We start from the raw sequence: 20,917 nt of genomic DNA on the forward strand, positions 1-20,917 counted from the left end.
GACCCCTAGTGGGTGAAGCCTCGCTGGTGGACTGTGAGTCAGAAGTTCCCACTCTGGTCCGCCAACCACGCCAAGACCCCTCTACGTGGTCTGCAGCATATTCAGGGCACCGTGTTAAAATGCTCTTGTTGGAAATCTCTGTCCAGAAGCCCAAGGGTGGAGCCTATGGCCATAGAGGTTCCAGCAGCAGCCTGAAGGTGGCCTTCACACTAGATAGGCATCTTGTAGAGGCAATAATCCCCGGCACAACCCTGAAATGTCTAAGCCCTCCAGCAGGAGGCTGAGGCAGATATGCACCCAATGTCTGAGCCGAAATCCACCTATGTCTGGAATCAATAAAGTTGTGGCCAATTTTATCCCAGGTGGTTGTCCGATTGACTTTATTCAGCACACACTTGCTATAGACATGGCACCCGGAGTGGTCTTGGTGTTGCGACTGGGATTACAACTTGTGGGAACACCATAGAAACCTATGACATACATTTGGCCCAGATTGGGATTGAAGGCATCTATTTCTAAAATAAACTGGGACGCGGGTGGCGCTGTGGGTTAAACCACAGAGCCTAGGACTTGCCGATCAGAAGGTTGGCGGTTCGAATCCCCGCGATGGGGTGAGCTCCCGTTGATCGGTCCCTGCTCCTGCCAACCTAGCAGTTCGAAAGCACGTCAAAGTGCAAGCAGATAAATAGGTAACACTCCGGCGGGAAGGTAAACGGCGTTTCCATGCGCTGCTCTGGTTCGCCATAAGCGGCTTAGTCATGCTGGCCACATGACCCGGAACCTGTATGCCGGTTCCCTCTGCCAATAAAGCGAGATGAGTGCCACAACCCCAGAGTCAGCCACGACTGGACCTAATGGTCAGGGGTCCCTTTACCCTTTTTAAACATAGCATGCTATAGAATGAAAGGATACATTAGTTAATTGGATTTTTAAAAATCTTGCTGCTGCTGCTGCTGCTGCTGCTGTTATTTGTTAAATTTCTAAGCCACCCTTCTTCCCAAAGGAGCCCAGGGTGGCAAACACCAAAACAGTAAAACAATACTGTTAAAAATAAAATAAAGAAATCAGGTTTTCAGCAGACCAATGTTTCTTCCAAACCAGTAGTAAACAATGGGTTTTCACAGGGAAAGCAGCAGAGCACCCCCCCCCAAAAAAACCCCGCTCAGACCCATTACTTGAAATCACTTGAAATCGAGGGACAAATAGAAGTTTGGATGGGACATTAATTTAGGCAGATTTTTTTAGACTCAGCTAGTTTGACTTCTGCGTCATGTGGTGTCAAACATAAGATTTGTGGGCCTCTTCAGGTCACTTTAGAGGGTTCCAGTGTGACCCACAGCTAACCTACCATTCTTCATACACGTCGTTCTGTTTTCTGTGCTAGAAATCCACTAATTCACTCTTTGCTGTTGTGTTCAAGCTACAAATGCTTAAGGATAGACATATTGCCACAGCTGTGAGAACTGTATTTCAGCTTCCCCAATTTATGGTGGAATTGATGGTTTGGTGTTGAGTTCAAGTAGAACTAACATTTTTCAGTGGAAAATTATTGGCTTTGCCTCAGATGTCTACGCTGGGTGGGAATTTCCCATCCAACTCATTTGAGTTTGACACCACTGGATTGAGCTAATAAATTGTTCCTACAAGCTCTATATCCATGAGAAATGTTTATTTTAACTGAAGTGTGTTTGTGTGTGTGTGTATGTGCTTGACATAAATAAAATTCCCCCTTTAGAGATATGTATGGGGGTGGTGGAAGGGGGTGGATGGCCAAACTAACAAAAAATGTAATAGATTTTGTTGCAATTTAAAAATAAGCTTATTTTTAAAAAACCAAAACCAAAACGGAATTCTCTTTTCCCTTGATACCGAGGAGATACAATTTCACAGTAGGTAAATGCAGTTTTGTCAATGAGGGAATTAACTAAATTTGATCAGATAACACATTTCAGTGATTCGTTGTCTCACTCAGCAAACTCCACTGTGCATCATGGGAAGCATTGCATTACTCTTTGACTGACGGTGGATTTTTGTTGACTTTAGACCTGGAATAAAGTATGAGATAATGTGTCTACAACATTATAGTTCCCAACAGATAACACTACACTTGGTTACTGTGTTTTTCTTTCCTGCCAGCTCTAGAGGGTATAAACGAGAGATGGATAAAAGACTGGTGCATCGGAGCATTAAAATAAGAAATCACTGAGCATTCAGAATTATTAGTGTCCTGAGATGGCAATTACAATAAAAGCCTATTTGAGTTTTATACAGGAGACATATTTATGACATTAAAGTATGAGTTACAAAGTGCTTTCCCCCACTCACCTTGTGGTCAAATACACATGTAATTTATTTGCGTCATAGTACTGCTGATAAATTCTATGACATTTCCCCATACATAATTATTTTTAAATCTCATTAAATTTGCTGAGAAAACCTATGGCTGGACTAATATTTTAATAGTTAATAAGGAGATAACCGTTAGAAGTAAAGATTTCTACTAAATGAAGATTTAGTATTTATTATTTCTCAAAGGAAATGGATATTTTTATCATTATGTTACAAAGAAACAATATGAACATTTATAGTAATAGAAAAAGCAATGCCAATACAGTCGCACCTTGAATCCCAAACGCCTTGCGAGTCAAACATTTTGGCTCCCTAACGCCGCAAACCCGGAAATGAGTGTTCCAGTTTGCGAACCTTCTTTGGAACCTGAACATCCAACGGGGCTTCTGCAGCTTCCGATTGGCTGCAGGAGTTTCCTGCAGCCAATCGGAAGCCCTGATTTGGTTTCTGAACATTTTGGAACTCAAACGGACTTCTGGAATGGATTCCGTTCAACTTCCAAGGTACCACTGTATTTTGAAACCTAGTTTATAGCAAAGGAAAACCATGACACAGAGTAGAATGAGTTCAATTTTGCCCATGGCTTTTGCTGTTGGACGCACATGAAGGCTACTTGGTGTTTTGATTAACATAACAACGTGGGTGGCGCTGTGGGTTAAACCACAGAGCCTAGGACTTGCCGATCAGAAGTTCAGCGGTTCGAATCCCCGCAACGGGGTAAGCTCCCGTTGCTTGGTCCCTGCTCCTGCCAACCTAGCAGTTCGAAAGCACATCAAAGTGCAAGTAGATAAATAGGTCCAGTGGGAAGGTAAACGGCATTTACCTTCCAGCTGGAAGGTAAATGGCATTTCCGTTCACTGCTCTGGTTTGCCAGAAGCGGCTTAGTCATGCTGGCCACATGACCCGGAAGTTGTACGCTGGCTCCTCGGCCAATAAAGTGAGATGAGCCCCGCAACCCCAGAGTTGTCCACGACTGGACTTAATGGTCAGGGGTCCATTTACCTTTACTATCATTAAGACTACATAAACACCAGTCTTTGGGCATGTGGATCTTTTGCATCTGCTTGGTGTATACTAATGAGCCGAAGCAGGTTATTCCTCTCTACATTGTTTTGTTGGGAAAACAGAAGGGATCCATTCTGTTCTGTCAAGGTTCTGGTGTGAATGCCCTCTTTGAACCAACTCAGTTTGGAGTATGCAAGGAAAGGACCTAGCATGGGCTGTTCTGGGATGGTACCTTACTGGCAAATCACGGCTGTTTACCAAGAAAAGAAAGTGGGGAGGTGGTGTGGTGCAAATACAGCACAGAAGTGCCAGATTGGCTTCACTGCTCAGATTCCAGGTGTAATAGATTTTGGAAACATCCGTATAGGTGTGCAACTACTGTGAACAGAAGGAAAGTAATACATTTGACATATCAGCTATACTTCTCTCCCCCCCCCCCCATCCCCTCATTCAGAGATGGTGAAAATCTTGAATGGCAACTTGCCTTTCCCAGAAAGCACAACCCAGGCATTCGGTCTTGTTGCCTAGAAGGCAGCAATGCCTATGCTGTACTCCCCAGACATGTATTTTTTCTGACAGGAGAAGTGTTGTCATTGCAGCAATCAGATCTGCAGAGACCTTGTATGCTTGGATCCACTGGCTGGAATGAAGGTCTGACCCTTGCCTTGGGAGACTCTTTTACATATACTCCATGTCATTACCTCTCCCCAGCCTTGGGCATATTAAAATGAAGCCCTCTGCCACCTCACCCTTTCTTTCAAATTAAAGTCAAACCACAACTCCAGGCACAGTGCAGGCAAGTCTGATACCAGAGCTGGTCTTCAGGCAAATTCCTGCAACTCTTTTTGTACCTTCCCAGAATTAGTCTGCTGGCTTCCAACTGAATAAGTGGATGCCACACAAAATTTATCTTCTTTGCATTTATATTTTCATATTCATAGATTTTATTCTAGTTTAATGGAGATTTTCATTATCCCAACAACCAGGCTTTCCACAATGTCATCATTATGTCAGGATATGCCTGTGCACCAAAAGATTTTTAGAATATTCCCGCACTGACAATACTTTCCAAATGTCAGTGCATGGAAGATTGTTGAATTATTGGCACTCACAATGAGAATCAATAATGTACAAACAACAAGTTGCTTTAGAAAACAACAACAACAACAACAATCTTCCTTTTATCCCCAAAGAACTCAAGAAACTTAAGCTAATTTGTCATGTTTTACATTTAATATGCACTTCATTTCTTTTATTATATTTTTTTCCAGTTGTGTTTGGACAATTTGCCTATTTTCAAACAGCTCTAAACGATGTAGTGGAATTATTTGATGGAGAATATCCACAGGCTAGACTTCTGAGTTCACTTTCTGGATCTCACTCAGGTAAAAAAATATTTCCTAAAAAACACTTTATGGAAATATTCCCATTTTTTATTCATGTTTAGAGTCATTGTTTCCCCTAGCCATTGCCGCCGTTCCTGTCTATAGTTATTCTTTTTCTTTAGTAGATCAATGTGAGATTATGCTGCGAAGTCAGTGACATGATAACCATATAGATTGAATTTAACTGTGATGTAATCGGAGCAAATAAAATAAGTTAGGAGTGAGGACAATGCTTCTTGGATTAGTTACATATCTCATTCCACTCAGTCAGGAATCCAGTAGGTAGCTACTGTACTTAGATGTGTGTATTTGTTCTCTCTTTTCCTGAAGTTCAGAAGTGAATGCCAGAATTTACATTCCAAGAACAGAGACATTCGCATATGAGAGATATATGAACATGCATGGAGGAATTCCAAGGTTTTCCAGTATAAAACATACCTTTCCTAAGTATACTCAATGGGTATGGAATGCTGTCTGTTGGAGGCAGTGGGAGGGGGACAGAAACCTAAGCAGGAGAGGGAGTAGAATATTGAGGAGGAAGGCATAGGCAACTAACTGGAACAGTGAACAGGAACATTCCACATCACCAACATTATGTTGCAAAACTCAGGGCTAAGCCCAAAGTAAGTCATTGTAAGTAAGAAGGAAACAGTGCAAATAAGCAGGTGGATGTTTTCTTCAAGCTGTTTAGAAATGTAATTTTAAAATGGTGTTTTTGAACATGCTGCAGTTTATTTATGAAAAACGGTACTTAGTTTCAGCAAAAGCGAGTTATTTTATTGTATTACGTCTACCAATAAAACAGTGCATAAAAACAACCCATCTCAAATGTAAATGTTTCATGCCAGTGTGTATAGAACATAGGCTTCTGTTCTCTAGTTATTTTGTTCATGATTTCTCTCTGTTCATTTTAATTTGTAGGAGAGACTTTGCCCTTAGCCACATCCAATCAGATTCTCTTGAGGTTTAGTGCCAAGAGTGGAGCATCTGCCAGGGGCTTCCATTTTGTCTATCAAGGTATTGGTCTTTTTTTTCTTTTTTACCTTTTTGTATTTTGTGGACTACGTTTCCTTGGCCCTCGCTGCCAGAGGAAGAACTCAAACTCCCAGTTCTAGTGCTGCCCAAGCCTTTCATGCTTAAATCCGATTGGTACACAAGGTAAAATACAGGTTACAAGGTTCAGCAGGTACGTAGGAGGCAGAATGCATGGCTAAGTCCAGTCAAACAAGTAACACCCACCCATACCTTCTTTAGAAGAGCAGGGCGGGTACAGTGATAATAGCTTGCCTGAGACTAGGCAAGCAAAGGGGGATTCCTTCAAGTGGGCTGGCTCTGGGAGGTTTGTTTGTGCTGGTATCTGTGTGTCCATGGAGATGCAGTCAAGGTTGTCTCAGCATCACTTACTCTCCAGAAGGGAAGGCTCCTCACTGGCAGGAGCAGGCTCTAGAAGCAGGAGGTTATGAGTGTCCAGTGTTGTAGGGAAGGGGCATTCTTTTGACAACCTGCTTCACCTCTCCCTAGTATCCAGATATCCATCCTCCAGGCCATCTGTACTCGTTTGCAGCATCAGACACTATTTGGAGTCTACATTCCATTTTCCCCATCTTGCTCAGGATCCCTTTCCATTCCTCCTCAGCCCCTCTACAGCACCTCCACATGGGGTCATGACATATGTATGGTCTCAGTAGCACCAAATATATATATATTTGTCTCAAATAGTCATGGGAAATGCAGTGTGTTTTTAAGTGCCTTTGTAATTGATTCATGGCGTGTTTTGCAATCTTAGCTATTTTCTTTTCATTCACAAGGTGTGTTATTTGTCGTCATGATTGTGTTCAGAGATTAGATTAGGCACCTATAGGGTATGCAGTACCATGCAACCTGGTGTCTTAACCCATGTGCTGAACTCCTCATGTGCAGCATTCATATGCCAGTGATTTACAGAACAACCCAAAACCTCTTTGGACAGTGGTGGTGGTGGACATAGATGTCTCTCTGTCCAGCCCTGCAAGGCTAACTTCACCACCTGCTAGCTGCCACCGTCATCATTACATTCTGGTGACGATCCCCACCTTCTACCTGTCAAACTAGTGGGTGTGGGGTGGAGTTTCCACTGTTAAGATCACATCTGCTGCCATTGTGTGATTCCTCTTAGCTTGAACTCTTGAAGCCAATTTTCATGGGCATTGGAGGCTACAGGAACTGGGGGAATTGGCCAAAATCTCCTTCCTTCCTCTTCCATTAGTGAAGTCAATCACTGGATCACAAATTCCTTCTGTGATCAGAAGAAGTAACTGAATTCCATCCTACAAGACCTGCCCCCAAATAAGGTGTATGGGATTGCAGCAATCATGATTTCGAATACTTTGGACAGCATCCAATGTTTTTCTGTATAAATGAAGGCACCTCCACTAGAGTTGTGCTATTGAAAGGGGTCACTGTAGGGGAAGTCATTGGATTTGACCCTATGTGTTTTTTTGTCTTCTGCTACTTATAAAAATATAGTTCCAGATTCAAAGATTGGGGGTGGGTAGCATTTCATTATCATGTAACAAATTGTTCAGCAGTGTTGTATTGTTTGCTAGTTTGGGGAGGGAGGGGTAGTGTTTATGTTTATTCATCACTGGCCTTAGGATATAGGATTACTCTGTCTAGTGGCATTTGAGAATAGGAAATGCTATTCTCAGCATCTCGGAATGAATCAAGTAAGTAAGCCTGCTTTATTTATCTCTGGAGAACCTTGCAGCTAGTCAAGTTTCCATTTTTGGAAGATGAATGCATTAGGATCCCTAGCTGCTAAAGCTTTAGCCAGGGCTATGCGGCTTGTGGCATTTAATTAGATTTAATAAATATGCTACCACAATTTGGGGATTTTCAATCTTCTTGTGAAATATAGGAACAGATTTCCCAGGACTGCCTGCCTGCTAATGTTAAGATACCTCTGAGAGCAGCATCCCCATTCCTGAATGAACACTCTAATCTGTCCTGCAAAGTCAATCATTTTATTTATCACCTAGTATTCCAGATTGACCCTATTACATGTTTGCTTTTCCACTAGGCTGATTTCTATTTTGTTTCATAGCACTAAAAGATGAATAATAATTACTACAGAAAATGCAATTTCTCTCTGATACCATCTAAGAAGACTAACTTGTCAACATTATGGTTTAGAATTAGACTGAGGATTAGGAGGGAGAGGTGCCCATAGCTAGCCTGATTGTATATTCTGTTCACAGCTAGTGAAATATTAGATTTCAAGCTTTGGATTTTGATATAATGGCCCTTCCTCCCCGCCTCCCCACAAACTAATGCCATTTTCTCTACATATTTCTTTTTGTCTCCAATAAACTGCCTTCCTTTTTGTGATGACTCACATTTCTTTATATTTCGTACTTCACAAAAAGCAGGATGATTAGCTGTTACATGAATGAGCGGAACCTCTACAAAAAAATCCTCAAAAAACAGTGTTGACATTTTATAATGTTAACTACCCTCACATTTTCAGTACAATTGGGTTTTAAAGGGAGTCATTTGCTCTCATTTCCATAATTATGCCATGCTGGCTTATTTCCTATAGCTCTCTGAAACATCCAGTGCTGGCCCAAGACATTAGCCCTTGCAAAGCCTATATGGTTTACTCTAGCAAGAATGAACTCACATTCTACCATTTCAGGGCCTTTGCACAAATGCAGTTTGTTTGCTTGTTCATTTGTTGTACAGTGATACCTTGGTTTACAACCATAATCCGTTCCAGATCCGTCTGGTTGTAAACCAAAGCAGGTTGCAACCCAAGGCATGCTTTCACCAATGCCCCCCCCCAAATGTGTTGTAATCCATAAGTAAATGTGTTGTAATAAAAAAAAAAAGGGGACACACACTTCCGGGTTTGACATGGTTGTAATTTAAAACGGTTTTAATCCAAAGTGGATGCAAACCAAGGTACCACTGTATTAATTAAATTTATCTTCTGCCCTCCCCCCCCCCCCCCAAAGGAGCCCAGGGCAGCAAACAACAAGCAATAAAACAATGAAAACTGCTTTGTATTAGTATTAGTATTTGTATTTTTTAAAAAGTATCTGTCATCATTCAAAGAAGTTTTGTAGGTGTCCCAGTGGGTTCCCCATTTAAATCAGGCAAATCTGTGATCAGTAGTTGCTGGACTACAATTCTCTTCATTGTTTGATGGCTAGGGTTCATGGGATTTGAAATCTAACACCATTTGGAGGGTCACATGTTTTACAGTGCTTTTTAAAGAAGCAGTATGATAATCATTGCTTCTTCTTTAAAATATACATGGAAACACAAGGGTTGGAGCTTTGTGGCATTGCTAGTACTTCCTAGATATTCCACATGTTATCCTATGCCGTAATGGGCATAGGCAACACTTGACCAAGAGAATGAGCTTTAGTATCGCCTCCATTTGCTATGTTGATGGACAGATATTAAGAAAAATAAGGGATACATGTCATGTGACAAAGGTATTTGAGAGCAGAAGCAGTAAAGGAGTCTAGAAATGTTGTGAAATGCTGAAAAGCTGCGGAATCATTTCGCATGCTGAGTCACTGTGACTTATCTTGAGGATGACTAGTTGTATCTGCTTGCAGGCAGACTAGGTGTCTCACTCAGTGTCTGTGACTCAGGATCTGTAGTGTGTCTGTGTGAGGTGGAGCCTGTGATCTGTGAAGCCTGTTCTCAATGGAAACTCTGTATGCTCTGAAGCTAGTTTAATCTTCTGTTCATTATGCTGTTACTTGCAAACAAGTTTAATTTTAACTCAGTGAAGCTTTTATTCTTTTACTGAAGAAGACTCTGCATTATTAATTTACGTTGCGCGTCAGTACACCCAGTTTCGACTTGTGTGGGACTTCTACAGGGCTTCTACTGCTAAACAGCAACTGAATGGGAGAAGGCCTATTACTCTGTATATTGTATTTTGCTACCGAATAGTGAGGAGCTGGGATGTAGCCACTCTAGGCAATAAAGGTCATCCATATTGCCAGGGCCTGTGGTGGAAGCATAAGCATGCCATCAATGCAGTCGTGTAGACTGAGCCCAGTTGTGAAGCGTGTGGAGTCCAAAAACCCATACTTTGTCACTTAGCAGCAAATGGCGTTGTACATAGAATGCAGCCATACAAAAGCCCTATTTGCTTATCCAGCGGTTTATTCCCCCCCCCCAGCTGCTTTTAGCTGAAATCAAGAATATTTCTTCTCCAAAGTAGTCTGAATCAAATCAGTCACACTACATTCCACCCAAAAGGTGTGTTTCTTGTGGACTTGGTCTGTCGTACTCGATCTATTTAAAGTTTAGTTGTCAAAATTAAAGAGTGGCTTGACTGAATTTTGGTGTGACTGTTGTGGAACAAAAGTGACTCAAGGAATTCAACCTGATCGGTATAATGATGCTTTTATCCAACAAATCATCTTTCAGTTTGTTTAAGGAAGCCTCTGTTAGTGCAAACTAAAATCTCTGTAGTTTCTAGGTGATGTTTCTCAGACTACACTTCTTTTCTCCTGTCTGTGCAGCTGTTCCACGAACCAGTGATACACAATGCAGCTCCGTGCCAGAGCCAAGATACGGCAGGAGGATTGGCTCTGAATTCTCAGCTGGTTCCGTGGTTCGCTTTGAATGTAGTCCTGGCTATCTTCTGCAAGGCTCCAAAGCCATCCGCTGCCAGTCTGTGCCCAATGCTTTAGCTCAGTGGAACGACACAGTGCCAAGCTGTGTGGGTAAGGCATTATTATATTTAGGTCATCCGTTTCTAAATCAGAATTCAAGAACACTGCTTGTTTCATCAAGTAGTATTTAACACTTAAATTCTCTCTCCATTGATTAATACTGGCCGTGTCCAATTTAAAAGAGCAATTTGTCATTTCAAAAGTAATTGAGTACCAGCTGGTTGGTAGGCAGTATAGTGTTTCACATAATAACCTATTAGATTAACAAGGTTGATGCATGTTTTGCTGAATATTTATTATCAGTGTGACTGCCTCTAAAATCATAAGTATAATATGGAGCATAATGTCAATGTCTAGAAATCACCCTTCTGTTAATTAATTGATTTTCCCCCCATGAAACATCCTTTATAGCAGATTTATAACTGATACAATTAGAAGTCTGCTGTTACAATGTCATATTTTAGAATAACAAGATCCAAAATAAATTCATCCAAACAATGCACTTAACACTGTGTTTTGTCAGTGAAACTCGCTAATGGAATTGTGTTTACTGTTTTGAATTCTTTTGCATGTATTAAGTGTCCCCCCCTTTTTTTTTACTCTCAAGACTTGTGCATTACAATTATTAATAATACTGACAGGGACAGTGTGACTTTAGAGAGAATAAAATAAGATCATAGTGATTTGAATCATAATAGCTAATATAATTTTACCTGAGTACATTCAGCTTCTAGTATATTGTCATGGGGCAGAAGAAAGTTCTGTTTTCCACCTTGGACATAACTAATTCCAACATCACAGAGTTTCATCTTTATTTTTATTGAAATTCTCTTTAATCTGGATGTTAAGAAGCATTCATCCTCTCTCTGCTTCATATCCAATATAAATATAATTAAAATTAATATATTAATGTTGCATGGGCAGGCCTGGCAAGCAACCACAGTCCGTCCTGTCTTGCCTGATCTGGGGCAGGTAGCTGCAGGGTAGCTTCAAACCTACCTCTCTTCTGTGGCACAGACCCTATTTCTCTGCCAGCTTCAAAGAAGGGTTTTGTTTTATTTCTCTCTCTTTCTTTTTGTCTGTCTACCTCTCTTACTCTGAAGACTCTGTGGCTGTTTTCCTGCCCCATTCTCTACAACCTTCCCCTTCCTCTGTGGCGCTTTTTCCTACTCCAGTCTCACAATGGATTTTGTGGGGAAATTGGACTGGAATAAGAAAAAGGAAGAAATTCTGGCATGAACTCACCTGAATTTAAAATATCATTTCCATGGTTTGGCAGCCATGGTCACTATTAGAGAAAATTTAATTGAATGTTCATATTTCTATGCATACATATATTTATAGATACTTCCTTTGAATTTGAAAGTGTGTCTTACTTTGGTTGAAACGAGGTCTTATTTCTATTGTTAGTGTTACTTTGCTGTTCCCTGAGCATGACTTTACCTTTGTCGTTATCTCTAATTCAATTTTCAGTGCCATGCAGTCGAAATTTCACTGAAAGGAGGGGTACTATATTGTCTCCAGGCTATCCCGAACCTTATGGTAACAGCTTGAATTGTGTGTGGAAAATCATAGTGACTGAGGGATCAGGTATTCAGGCAAGTCCATATTTTGCCCACAGTGGAATATGAACTACTTCATAATAGTAGAAATGAATTGATTGTTGATCACTCCTCTTCCCAAACCCTAGCCAAATCTAAAGAAAAACATCAGCTTGCTTACATGTATTTATTTATTTATTTATTTATTTATTTATTTATTTATTTATGGCATGTATATGCCATCCAATCAATTATTTTCCCAGAGTGGTGTAAAACAGTAAATTACAGTTAAAAACAATCAATACAAAAATGTAAAGGAAAACAAATCACACAAGTGTAGCAGCACAAACAGCATCATGAAAGCATTATGAGGCAGCATAAAACCAATAAGTCTATGATGTAGATATCTTAAGTCTGGACAAGTATATAGATCTCTATGTTCCCAGAGTTTCAGAGTATCTTTGGCTCAGAGCCAGTCCAAGAAATTTTGCTGTCCATGGCAGAGGGCAAGGTGCCACCAGTTAATTCCATGAGCAGAGGCTGACTTTCAACACTGGCAATGGAATAACATCCTCCACTGTGCCTGGGGATGGCTGGCTGCTTCAAAGAGCACATGATAGGCTGTGTAGCATGCAAGTCTCTGATCTCTAGTAGAAGGGAATAGGTAGGAAGCTTAAGAGGAATGTCACTGCTGCCTCACCTCAGCACCCGCTGCCTGAGTGCAGCATCTTTTTCACTTTGTCTAATGGTAAGTCTGGCCTGATCAAGTAACACACCCTCTCATTTCACATGGCGCAATGAAGCTAAAATCACTCCTGTCTACCCCACTTATTATGCTTAAAAGAACCAGTTGCAGAATCAGGATCGATGTTGCAGGGCATTGGGCTAGATGACCATCGGGGTCCCTTCCAACTTTACAGTTCTCTGATTCCTTCTTCCTTTTATCAAAGCATTTTTTAATACATAGTTAAATAAAGCAATATCACCATCTGCTGACAGCTAGAGAAACAACTAACGAGGGCATCCAAGTGCATTCGGTTAATTTAACACCATAAATATGATGGAAATAAAATCCAGCTGTGGGGTACTGATTAGAAGTGGATATCAGCTATGTGTGGAGGCCAAAAAATGAGGCAGATGGAAGTGCCAATATCCCCTCACCCTCAAGTCAGATCAGGGCCTCCCAAAAGTCTTGTATTGTTCTGTTTTTTTATTATTACTTATTTAAGACGGGACATACACTTGAACAACACAAAAGAAAGAAAGAGAAAATTGAATTAAAATCAAAATTAAGCATGTTCTGTTTTTAATTCATTTTTCTATTCAGAATAACTCCAGGTTTTTGTATATCTCTGTTTCTCTAGGGAAGTTGGCTTTGCAAGAAGTGAGGTTGTCCCACATGTTGTCAGTAGAGCACCAAAGAGCTCTGGACTGGGTTTTTGTTGTTGTTAAAACCCAGAAGTACAGGATTTTATTTTTATTTTTTAAACCCTCGAAGTCATAAAAACCCCAGAGCTGTTCAGAACTTCACTGGCAATGTTCTGGACAGCCTCATATTGTAAAGCCTCTTGGAGACCTGTAAAACTTACATTGGAAGCATAAAGTCTATCTCAGAGGATACAAACAAACTCTGGAAAGGTTTTAAAAATGTACAAACAAGAATAAATACCACTCAGCCAGCTCTTAATTTGTTTAAAATCAGAAACACCCCTTTCACACATAGAAAATTATAGAGAAAAGTGAATCCATTCTACTTATGCCTGGACTCATTTGTCTGCAGTTAATCTACTCCAAAAGTAGTGTTGCCATATTTCCCAAAAAGAAAATCTCCTTTTTTTCTTTTTTGGGGGGAGCGAAGCTGATGAGCTTTTTAGGGACATCTCCCCACAAAATGTTTTTTGGGGGAACATATCAGATACAGTCAAGATTTTTTAAAAAATGTTCAGATAATGATGCAAGGCAAATCTTGAGGCCCATGTACACCCCTAGTATTTATAGATCCATTGATTGCAAGCATCCATCATGTCTTTGCAGACATTTCAGTGTTATGACAACTGCTACTTAGTGTAAAAACCGGTGGTGAAGTTTGTGACTGATTTGAGTTCTGCAACAGGTTCTTCCACAACTGAATCCAACCTCTTGTCCTGCAAAAACAAAACAAAACAAAGACATCAAAATCACAGTCTTTATTTTCATTAGGTTTTCTCCCTTTAACCAAAATAACCCCTTTTCTAAATACAAATTTCACTGCCCCCACAGGCTGCCTTGATCAATTGGGAAAATTCCACATCTATTAGCACATTCCTTTGTATGTGCAGCCTTTTCACTTCCATTGCAATGAATGAACTACCCCCAAAGAATTCTGTATCTGCACTGGCAGGGGTCTGGAGTGGAGTGGTTGTGTATAATTCTGCCTTGCAAACATGACTTCCTTGGGATATTGATAATTCCTACCTGTACTGCTGCTTCCGTATATCTTGCCATTTTTTTTTAGTCTTCCTCGTTTTCTTTCTTTAAATGCCTTTCTTCCTTTGTAATCATCTGTCATCTGCCGCTCACTTGAATCCAAGCTATTCAGTTTTGTAATGTGCCTTTTTCTGCACTGTGGAAGGTTCTATGTTTGAATATTCCTTCAAATTGAAAATATCCTCATGCTTACAAAAGTAGCAGAAAAGGGATGAGGCTTCTAGACTAGCTCATATTTTAACATCTAGATTTATAGGTGCAGGGCTTCTAAATTGGGTAACATCCATATATTTTATCCACCATCTGAAGTCTGGTACACGTAATCCTGTGCATCTGCTGCAATGCAGCTCTGCTCTGATAGAGAGCACTATCCTAACCCTTGATGACTGGGCACATAGGATGGCACTTCTGTGCCTCTCTGCTGGCCTCTGCAAGCAGAGAAGAGCACTGCCAATGAAAGGAGGAAACCCTACCTACATGGGTGGGAAACTATCACTAGTGGTTCTCCTGCTGGCAAGAGTAAGCAGGAAGCACTGAAATGGAGCACTTCGAGGGTGAGGTGAAAGCTTTGGTAACATCATATCCAAAGCCTGGACCCAGGCCCTTCAGCTATGCTTGCCTGGAACTGGCATAGCAAATGCAATAAAGAACTATTTTCACCATTCGCCAGCACAAGCCACCAGGTCTTAGGTCTCAGCAGTAGATTTGCCACTCCCATTCCTTCTAGACCCCACTGAAGATTGGTCTGTCATTTTTTGAAAACGTGACACTTCAGCAATGAATGCCTTGTTATTCCATGATCAGTTGCTGCTCTTTGATGTCATTTTGTAGTTACAAAAGTGCACAATATTGTGAGGTCAAAATGTGTGTTTAGCTTATGCAGCTACGTTTTGCTGTCAATCTCATTGCTGCTTTTTTTTTTTTTTTTGGTCTTTGATGTCAGAACTTCTGAAAAGATATGTAACTATACTGTTTAATGAACACCCGGTGGTGATTCTTTCACAGATCCAGGTCATAAGCTTTGCCACTGAGCATAACTGGGACTCTCTTGAAATCTATGACGGTGGTGACTTGACAGCACCAAGGCTTGGGAGTTTTTCAGGTATGTAGAGGTCTACATTGTGGTCTTATAATGGCCAAACCATAGGGATGGTGAAGAAATTTGGATAGGTTCGTATTTTTATTTGGACCTCCTAATTCCCGGTGTGGTGTAGTGGTTAGGAGTGGTACACTTGTAATCTGGTGAACCAGGTTCATGTCTCCGCTCCTCCACATGCAGCTGCTGGGTGACCTTGGGCCAGTCACACTTCTCTGAAGTCTCTCAGCCCCACTCACCTCACAGAGTGTTTTTTGTGGGGGAGGAAGGGAAAGGAGAATGTCAGCCGCTTTGAGAATCCTTCGGGTAGTGATAAAGCAGGATATCAAATCCAAACTCCTCCTCCTCCTCCTCCTCCTCTTCTTCTTCTTCACACTCCTGAAAAACAATATGCCAGTTGAAATGCAGTTTTCCTTCAAAGTTCACACTTGCCTGAAAGTCGCAGGTCAATTCTCCAGCCATTATTACATCTTGCAAGCCTATATGCTTGCACAGATGGAACATTTGTGTGTGAAAATCCCCAGGAGCTACCCAAATAAATAATTGTACACATGACACGGAATATAGTTTTAGGTTATTGGCATAATTTTGGCCACAACTTTATTGATTACAGATAGTGAGTGCTTTGTTTAGGCATTGGTTCGACTAGGCTGCTCCTGACCTCAGCAGGACGCAGTACTGACGGCTGGGCCCCACCATACCATCAGTGCCGGTAAATACCATGGGGGAGCATTGGTACAGGCACATGACTCAAGTTCACCCCAAAATGCTCCCAGGGACTCTTGCGAGGTCCTACCCCCCGAAAGAGGTCAACAAAAGCATGGGGAGTCCCTGGATTCCTTTAACGGAATACCTGTTGCGCATTGGTTCTCTGACCTCCCCTCCACACCACCATTTTAACCAATGCCTAACCGCCAAAGCTTACAAAATTGTGACGATTGGCTACGCGGCAAGCGAAACCCAAGTGGCATCAGCCAAATGGGAAAATTCCTACTGGGCCCCTGCCCCAAAAGCAGACGACCCACGAAGGCATAGCAAGGTCACAGCAAGACTCTAAATATAGGGAAGGGTGGGCGGGTGATCCAGTGCACGAAGCGAAAAGAGGAAGCTCAACGCAACATGCAGCAATATATAAAGATCCCTCGGTTATTACACAACATACCTATTGGCCAGATTAGCCCAACAACCAAGGGACCACCAATCGGGTTGTTGTGGCTATCCAATTGCTCCCACCCACACAACAGTGAGGTCAGTTCTGATGATCTCACCGCAGCACATGCCCTTTGTGAGGAGGACCCGATTTACAGTATAATAATGTGACGTTGAACCTCACCCTATATGTTTTATTCTTCTTTATATGTTCTGCTTCTTTAAAAGTTCCTGTGTTGCATAGATCTTGTGATAAATGACAGTGTTCATAACCTGTCCCATATTTCTGGCAGGTACTACAGTGCCAGCATTGTTGAACAGCACCTCCAATCAACTTTACTTGCACTTCCACTCTGATATTAGCGTGGCAGCTGCTGGTTTTCACCTCGAGTACAAAAGTAAGTTTTAATTTTATTATTATTTTGATTGGCATTGTGCCTCTTGTTTGTGTTTGCTAGGTATCATTCATATCATCACGCTGTTGCACGCCACCCAAAGTGGTGCAAAATTCCAGGGGTTCCAGGTGCTTATCCAGAGTGTCTTTATGAGATATGGTTTATACACACACACACACACACACACACACACACACACACAATCATATTTGATGGAGGGCTCACAGCATTAACCCCCCCCCCCCGGGGTCTTCCTTCTTCCATAGCGAAGCCTTGGATTGCAGCAGAAATCAGGCATAGCTCTGTCTCCCAGCTGCCCGGCCTTCAGCCTTCTCCCACAACTCAGCTCTGGTCTTTGTCTTTCTAACTGCCAGGCAGTTGAGGGAAGGGAGGCATCCATTGGCTGTCTGGCACAGAGCCTCTTCCTTTGTTACCTTCATGGCCCATACTTGGAGGGCCATTACCTCAACAGGAAGCTAGCATGGATCTAGGAATTAGAATGGGACTCAGGCATAGAGCCCACCCTCTAAACTCATAACAGCATTTGCCCCCCTACATAAATCCAGAACTGTCTTCACTGTGTTGCCTTTCCCCTGATATTTTTTTATGTTAATAATGTCCAGTTTTATGGCGTGGATAAAAGGTTGTTTTATGCTTTTATTCTATACATTTGTCAATATGTGCTCATGTGTGTGTGATCTCTGTAGTTGATACAATGACAGAGTATCGTAGCAACTGCAGGCTTCGTGTAATGGTTTTGTCTGTCCTAGCCTTTCAGTCATGGAATGTTGTGTACAGCACACAGGCTGCTCTGGCAGGGTGTGCAGTTGTTGCAAAGTCTTTGAGATTTGCTGTTTTATAATTATGCATGTTGATAGTGATGTTTATGTCGAAAAATAACAGCAGGGTCAGTTAGACTTCACATGCCATTGTAGTTCCCATTGCGGGGTATTGTTAACCCCAATGGCTTATATAGAACTGGCATCCCCAAACTCGGCCCTCCTGATGTTTTGGGACTACAACTCCCATCATCCCTAGCTAACGGGACCAGTGGTCAGGGATGATGGGAATGGTAGTCCCAAAACATCTGGAGAGCTGAGTTTGTTTAACCAGAAAAGGGAATAATAATAATAATAATAATAATAATAATAATAATAATAATAATAATAATTTATTTATACCTCATCTTCCCCAGCCAGAGCTGGGCTCAGGGCAGCTAACACCAATAAAATTACAGTAAAAACATAATAGGAAAAAAACAAAACAAAAAAATTAAAATACAGGGTAAAATGCAATTTAAAATGCAGCCTCATTTTAAAAGTAGCCCAGTACTTATCAATAAAGGTGTGATCATTATTATTTTTATTTTAACTTGCAGACAGTATGCTTAATAACTTTCATCCTAAATTTTTTTGGCTTTCTTGGTATACATTTAGCCCCCATGCCAGATTGCTAAAGTCAGGGGTTCCCCCCCCCCCAATCAGCAGGAGGGCACATAGTATTGTGCAAGACAGCTTACAATATATTTAAAAAGAATAAAAAATAAGTATAAATGTTACAACATGAACAGGGATCACTAAATACTTGAAAGCACAGTTGGGATGCTAATTATTCTTGCTTGTTCTCTTTCTTCACATAAGCATGGAGAATGACATCGTTTTCTGCTGCATCATGTGCTTGGATCAGGAATATATTGTATTTTATGCCAAAAAGGTTAGCACTATGTTTTCGCTTGGTAAATTACAGTACCATCCTAATCATGTCTACTCAGAGGTAAGCCCTACTGAATTAAGTGGGGCATACCTCCAGGTAAATTGGATTAGGATTGTAGCCTAAATAAAAGTAAAGTGTGACACAGCCCTCCAGTTCTATATCATTTGGACGAGGATTTGGAAATGAAGCCGTGGAATTCCTGCTAGGATACCAGGAAGTTGTTAATTGAGATTTGATCACTGGGGAACATTTTGCACACTCTCATTTACATAGTGGCACTCATGTCCTTTTCAAACTTTTTAAAACTACTGATGCAAAATAGTGGTGTCCTCCGTGCGTAGCTATGTACATCAGTGAGTCATTCATATTAGCTAGAGGTAAGCGTTACAAAGGTGACTCTTAAATTTTAAGCATGAATATAGATATTAATTATTAGTCTGATAAATAGCTTGACAGAGATTAGATTCGCCAAACATCTTTACGTTTTCCTATGCAAACATTCTATTACCTTGTAGAAGGGCAATAACAATTTTCTGTGAGACTAGGGCTTATTAGAGTATGTAGATGAAGGCACCAAATAGTCCCTTAATGTTGATATTCATCTCCTTTTAATGAGCAGTCCCAAACAAGCAAGTATACCGATAAGCATCAATAGTAATACTTATAATTGGGGTAATCACTTTTCTAAAATGTTAATGTGTGCAAATTTTTGGAAAGGCCAGATTTCCAGCTGATGATAAATATTCAGGACCAGCAATCAGCCACAGGGTATCTTTATTCTGTGGTTCAATTTCCCTATTTATTTCCACTATTTGTATGCAAAGCTTCCTGTAATTTATATGAAAAAGAGGTAATTTATTGATGATGCCAAATGAGTTTCTGAAGCTTATTTATACAGAATGTGTTTTGAAAGGCTGCTGGTTTATAACACCTGCAGATGTTACGTCCTGGGCAGGATTCTGATATCAGTAACTTGACTATTGCTCTTACCTGCTATCCGCAAGGTTAGATCAAACCTTCTGACTTTGTGTAACAGTGGTCCATTCCAGTTGAAACATTAAGCCATAGTTTAGTGCTACGTGAAAGTGCAGAACCTAGACTTCTGCTCTAGGGCATTGGAATTTGCTACCACCAGTCTTAAAAAGGAGATTAGACAAGTTCATGGCTATCAATAACTACTCTGTCAGGCAACTGCCATCGGAACGAGAGGAGGAGGCGAGGCTCCACAATGATGCTGGAGAGGGGCCAAGCAGGGAGAGAGGCAGGTCTCCTGTTGGGGAAGAAAATCAGCGCAACACCAGGGATAGAGGGGGGCCAATGGGGGAAGCAGAGAGCAGGCTCCGTGACTCTTCACTGGACACCAGCGGGGAGAGCACAGGTCCTCCGCTACCCACGCCCTCCCTGCGCAGAAGACTTCCGCGCAGGGAGAGTAGGAGGAGACTGGGCGTCAAACAACTTTTATGTTGGAAAAGGTTTAAGAAACGCCCACTGACGGTTTCTGCCAGCGACTGAACAGCCACGGAGTGGATGGCTGTCCAGCGAGAAATGGTTTAACCAGCCAACCTAGCCCAGAGCGGCAGCTATTTACGCACAAGCAACCCCTAAAGCCATTACATACTCGTAATGATCACTGTATGCTACCTCCATGATCTGAGCTAGCATGCCACTGAATACCAGTTTCTGGGGAACAATAGAGGAAGAGGACTGCTACCTTTGTGTTCCACTTTTGGGCTTTCTTGGGCATCTGGTTGGGCGTTATGGAAAACAGGATGTTGGATCAGATAAGCCTTTGATATGATCCAGCAGGGCTTTTCTTACATGTTTTCCTTTACCTCTTGTCCTGTGGGACTGCAAGGAAAAATCAGAAGCATCCGCATGCTGTTTTAAACTATTCATGGTTTGAGCTTGCCTGTTGCGCTGAAACAGGTAACTAGGGGACAGGGAGATGGAGATGGACTGCTTTTCAGAATTTGCAAGGAAGTCTAATTTTTAAAAACACAATGGTCAATGGTTCTACTTCTGCTTATATTTTCAAAAGGAAAGAGCCTTAGCTAGAGTCCAAAATGGCAGTGATAGCTTTGCCATGAATCATGGCTAAAGAGTCATGTCTTAAATTAATCTGAAATATAATAAGCCTTTT

At 41.4% G+C, this 20,917-nt stretch overlaps 1 protein-coding gene across 5 annotated transcripts in view; it reads left to right on the forward strand.

Annotated features, from left to right (window-relative positions):
- Nucleotides 1-20,917, forward strand: part of CSMD1 (CUB and Sushi multiple domains 1) — a 937,839-nt gene that overhangs the window by 797,556 nt on the left and 119,366 nt on the right. For all 5 annotated transcript variants that reach the window (XM_083606880.1, XM_083606881.1, XM_083606882.1 and 2 more), the window contains 6 exons: nt 4,626-4,739; nt 5,661-5,756; nt 10,265-10,468; nt 11,891-12,015; nt 15,430-15,526; nt 16,963-17,067. In XM_083606880.1, the coding sequence (XP_083463006.1) occupies nt 4,626-4,739; nt 5,661-5,756; nt 10,265-10,468; nt 11,891-12,015; nt 15,430-15,526; nt 16,963-17,067 (741 nt within the window). The remainder of the gene's footprint in view (nt 1-4,625; nt 4,740-5,660; nt 5,757-10,264; nt 10,469-11,890; nt 12,016-15,429; nt 15,527-16,962; nt 17,068-20,917) is intronic.

Source organism: Podarcis filfolensis (genome assembly GCF_964270895.1).
Source record: "Podarcis filfolensis genome assembly, chromosome: 3".
Lineage (NCBI taxonomy): Eukaryota > Metazoa > Chordata > Lepidosauria > Squamata > Lacertidae > Podarcis > Podarcis filfolensis.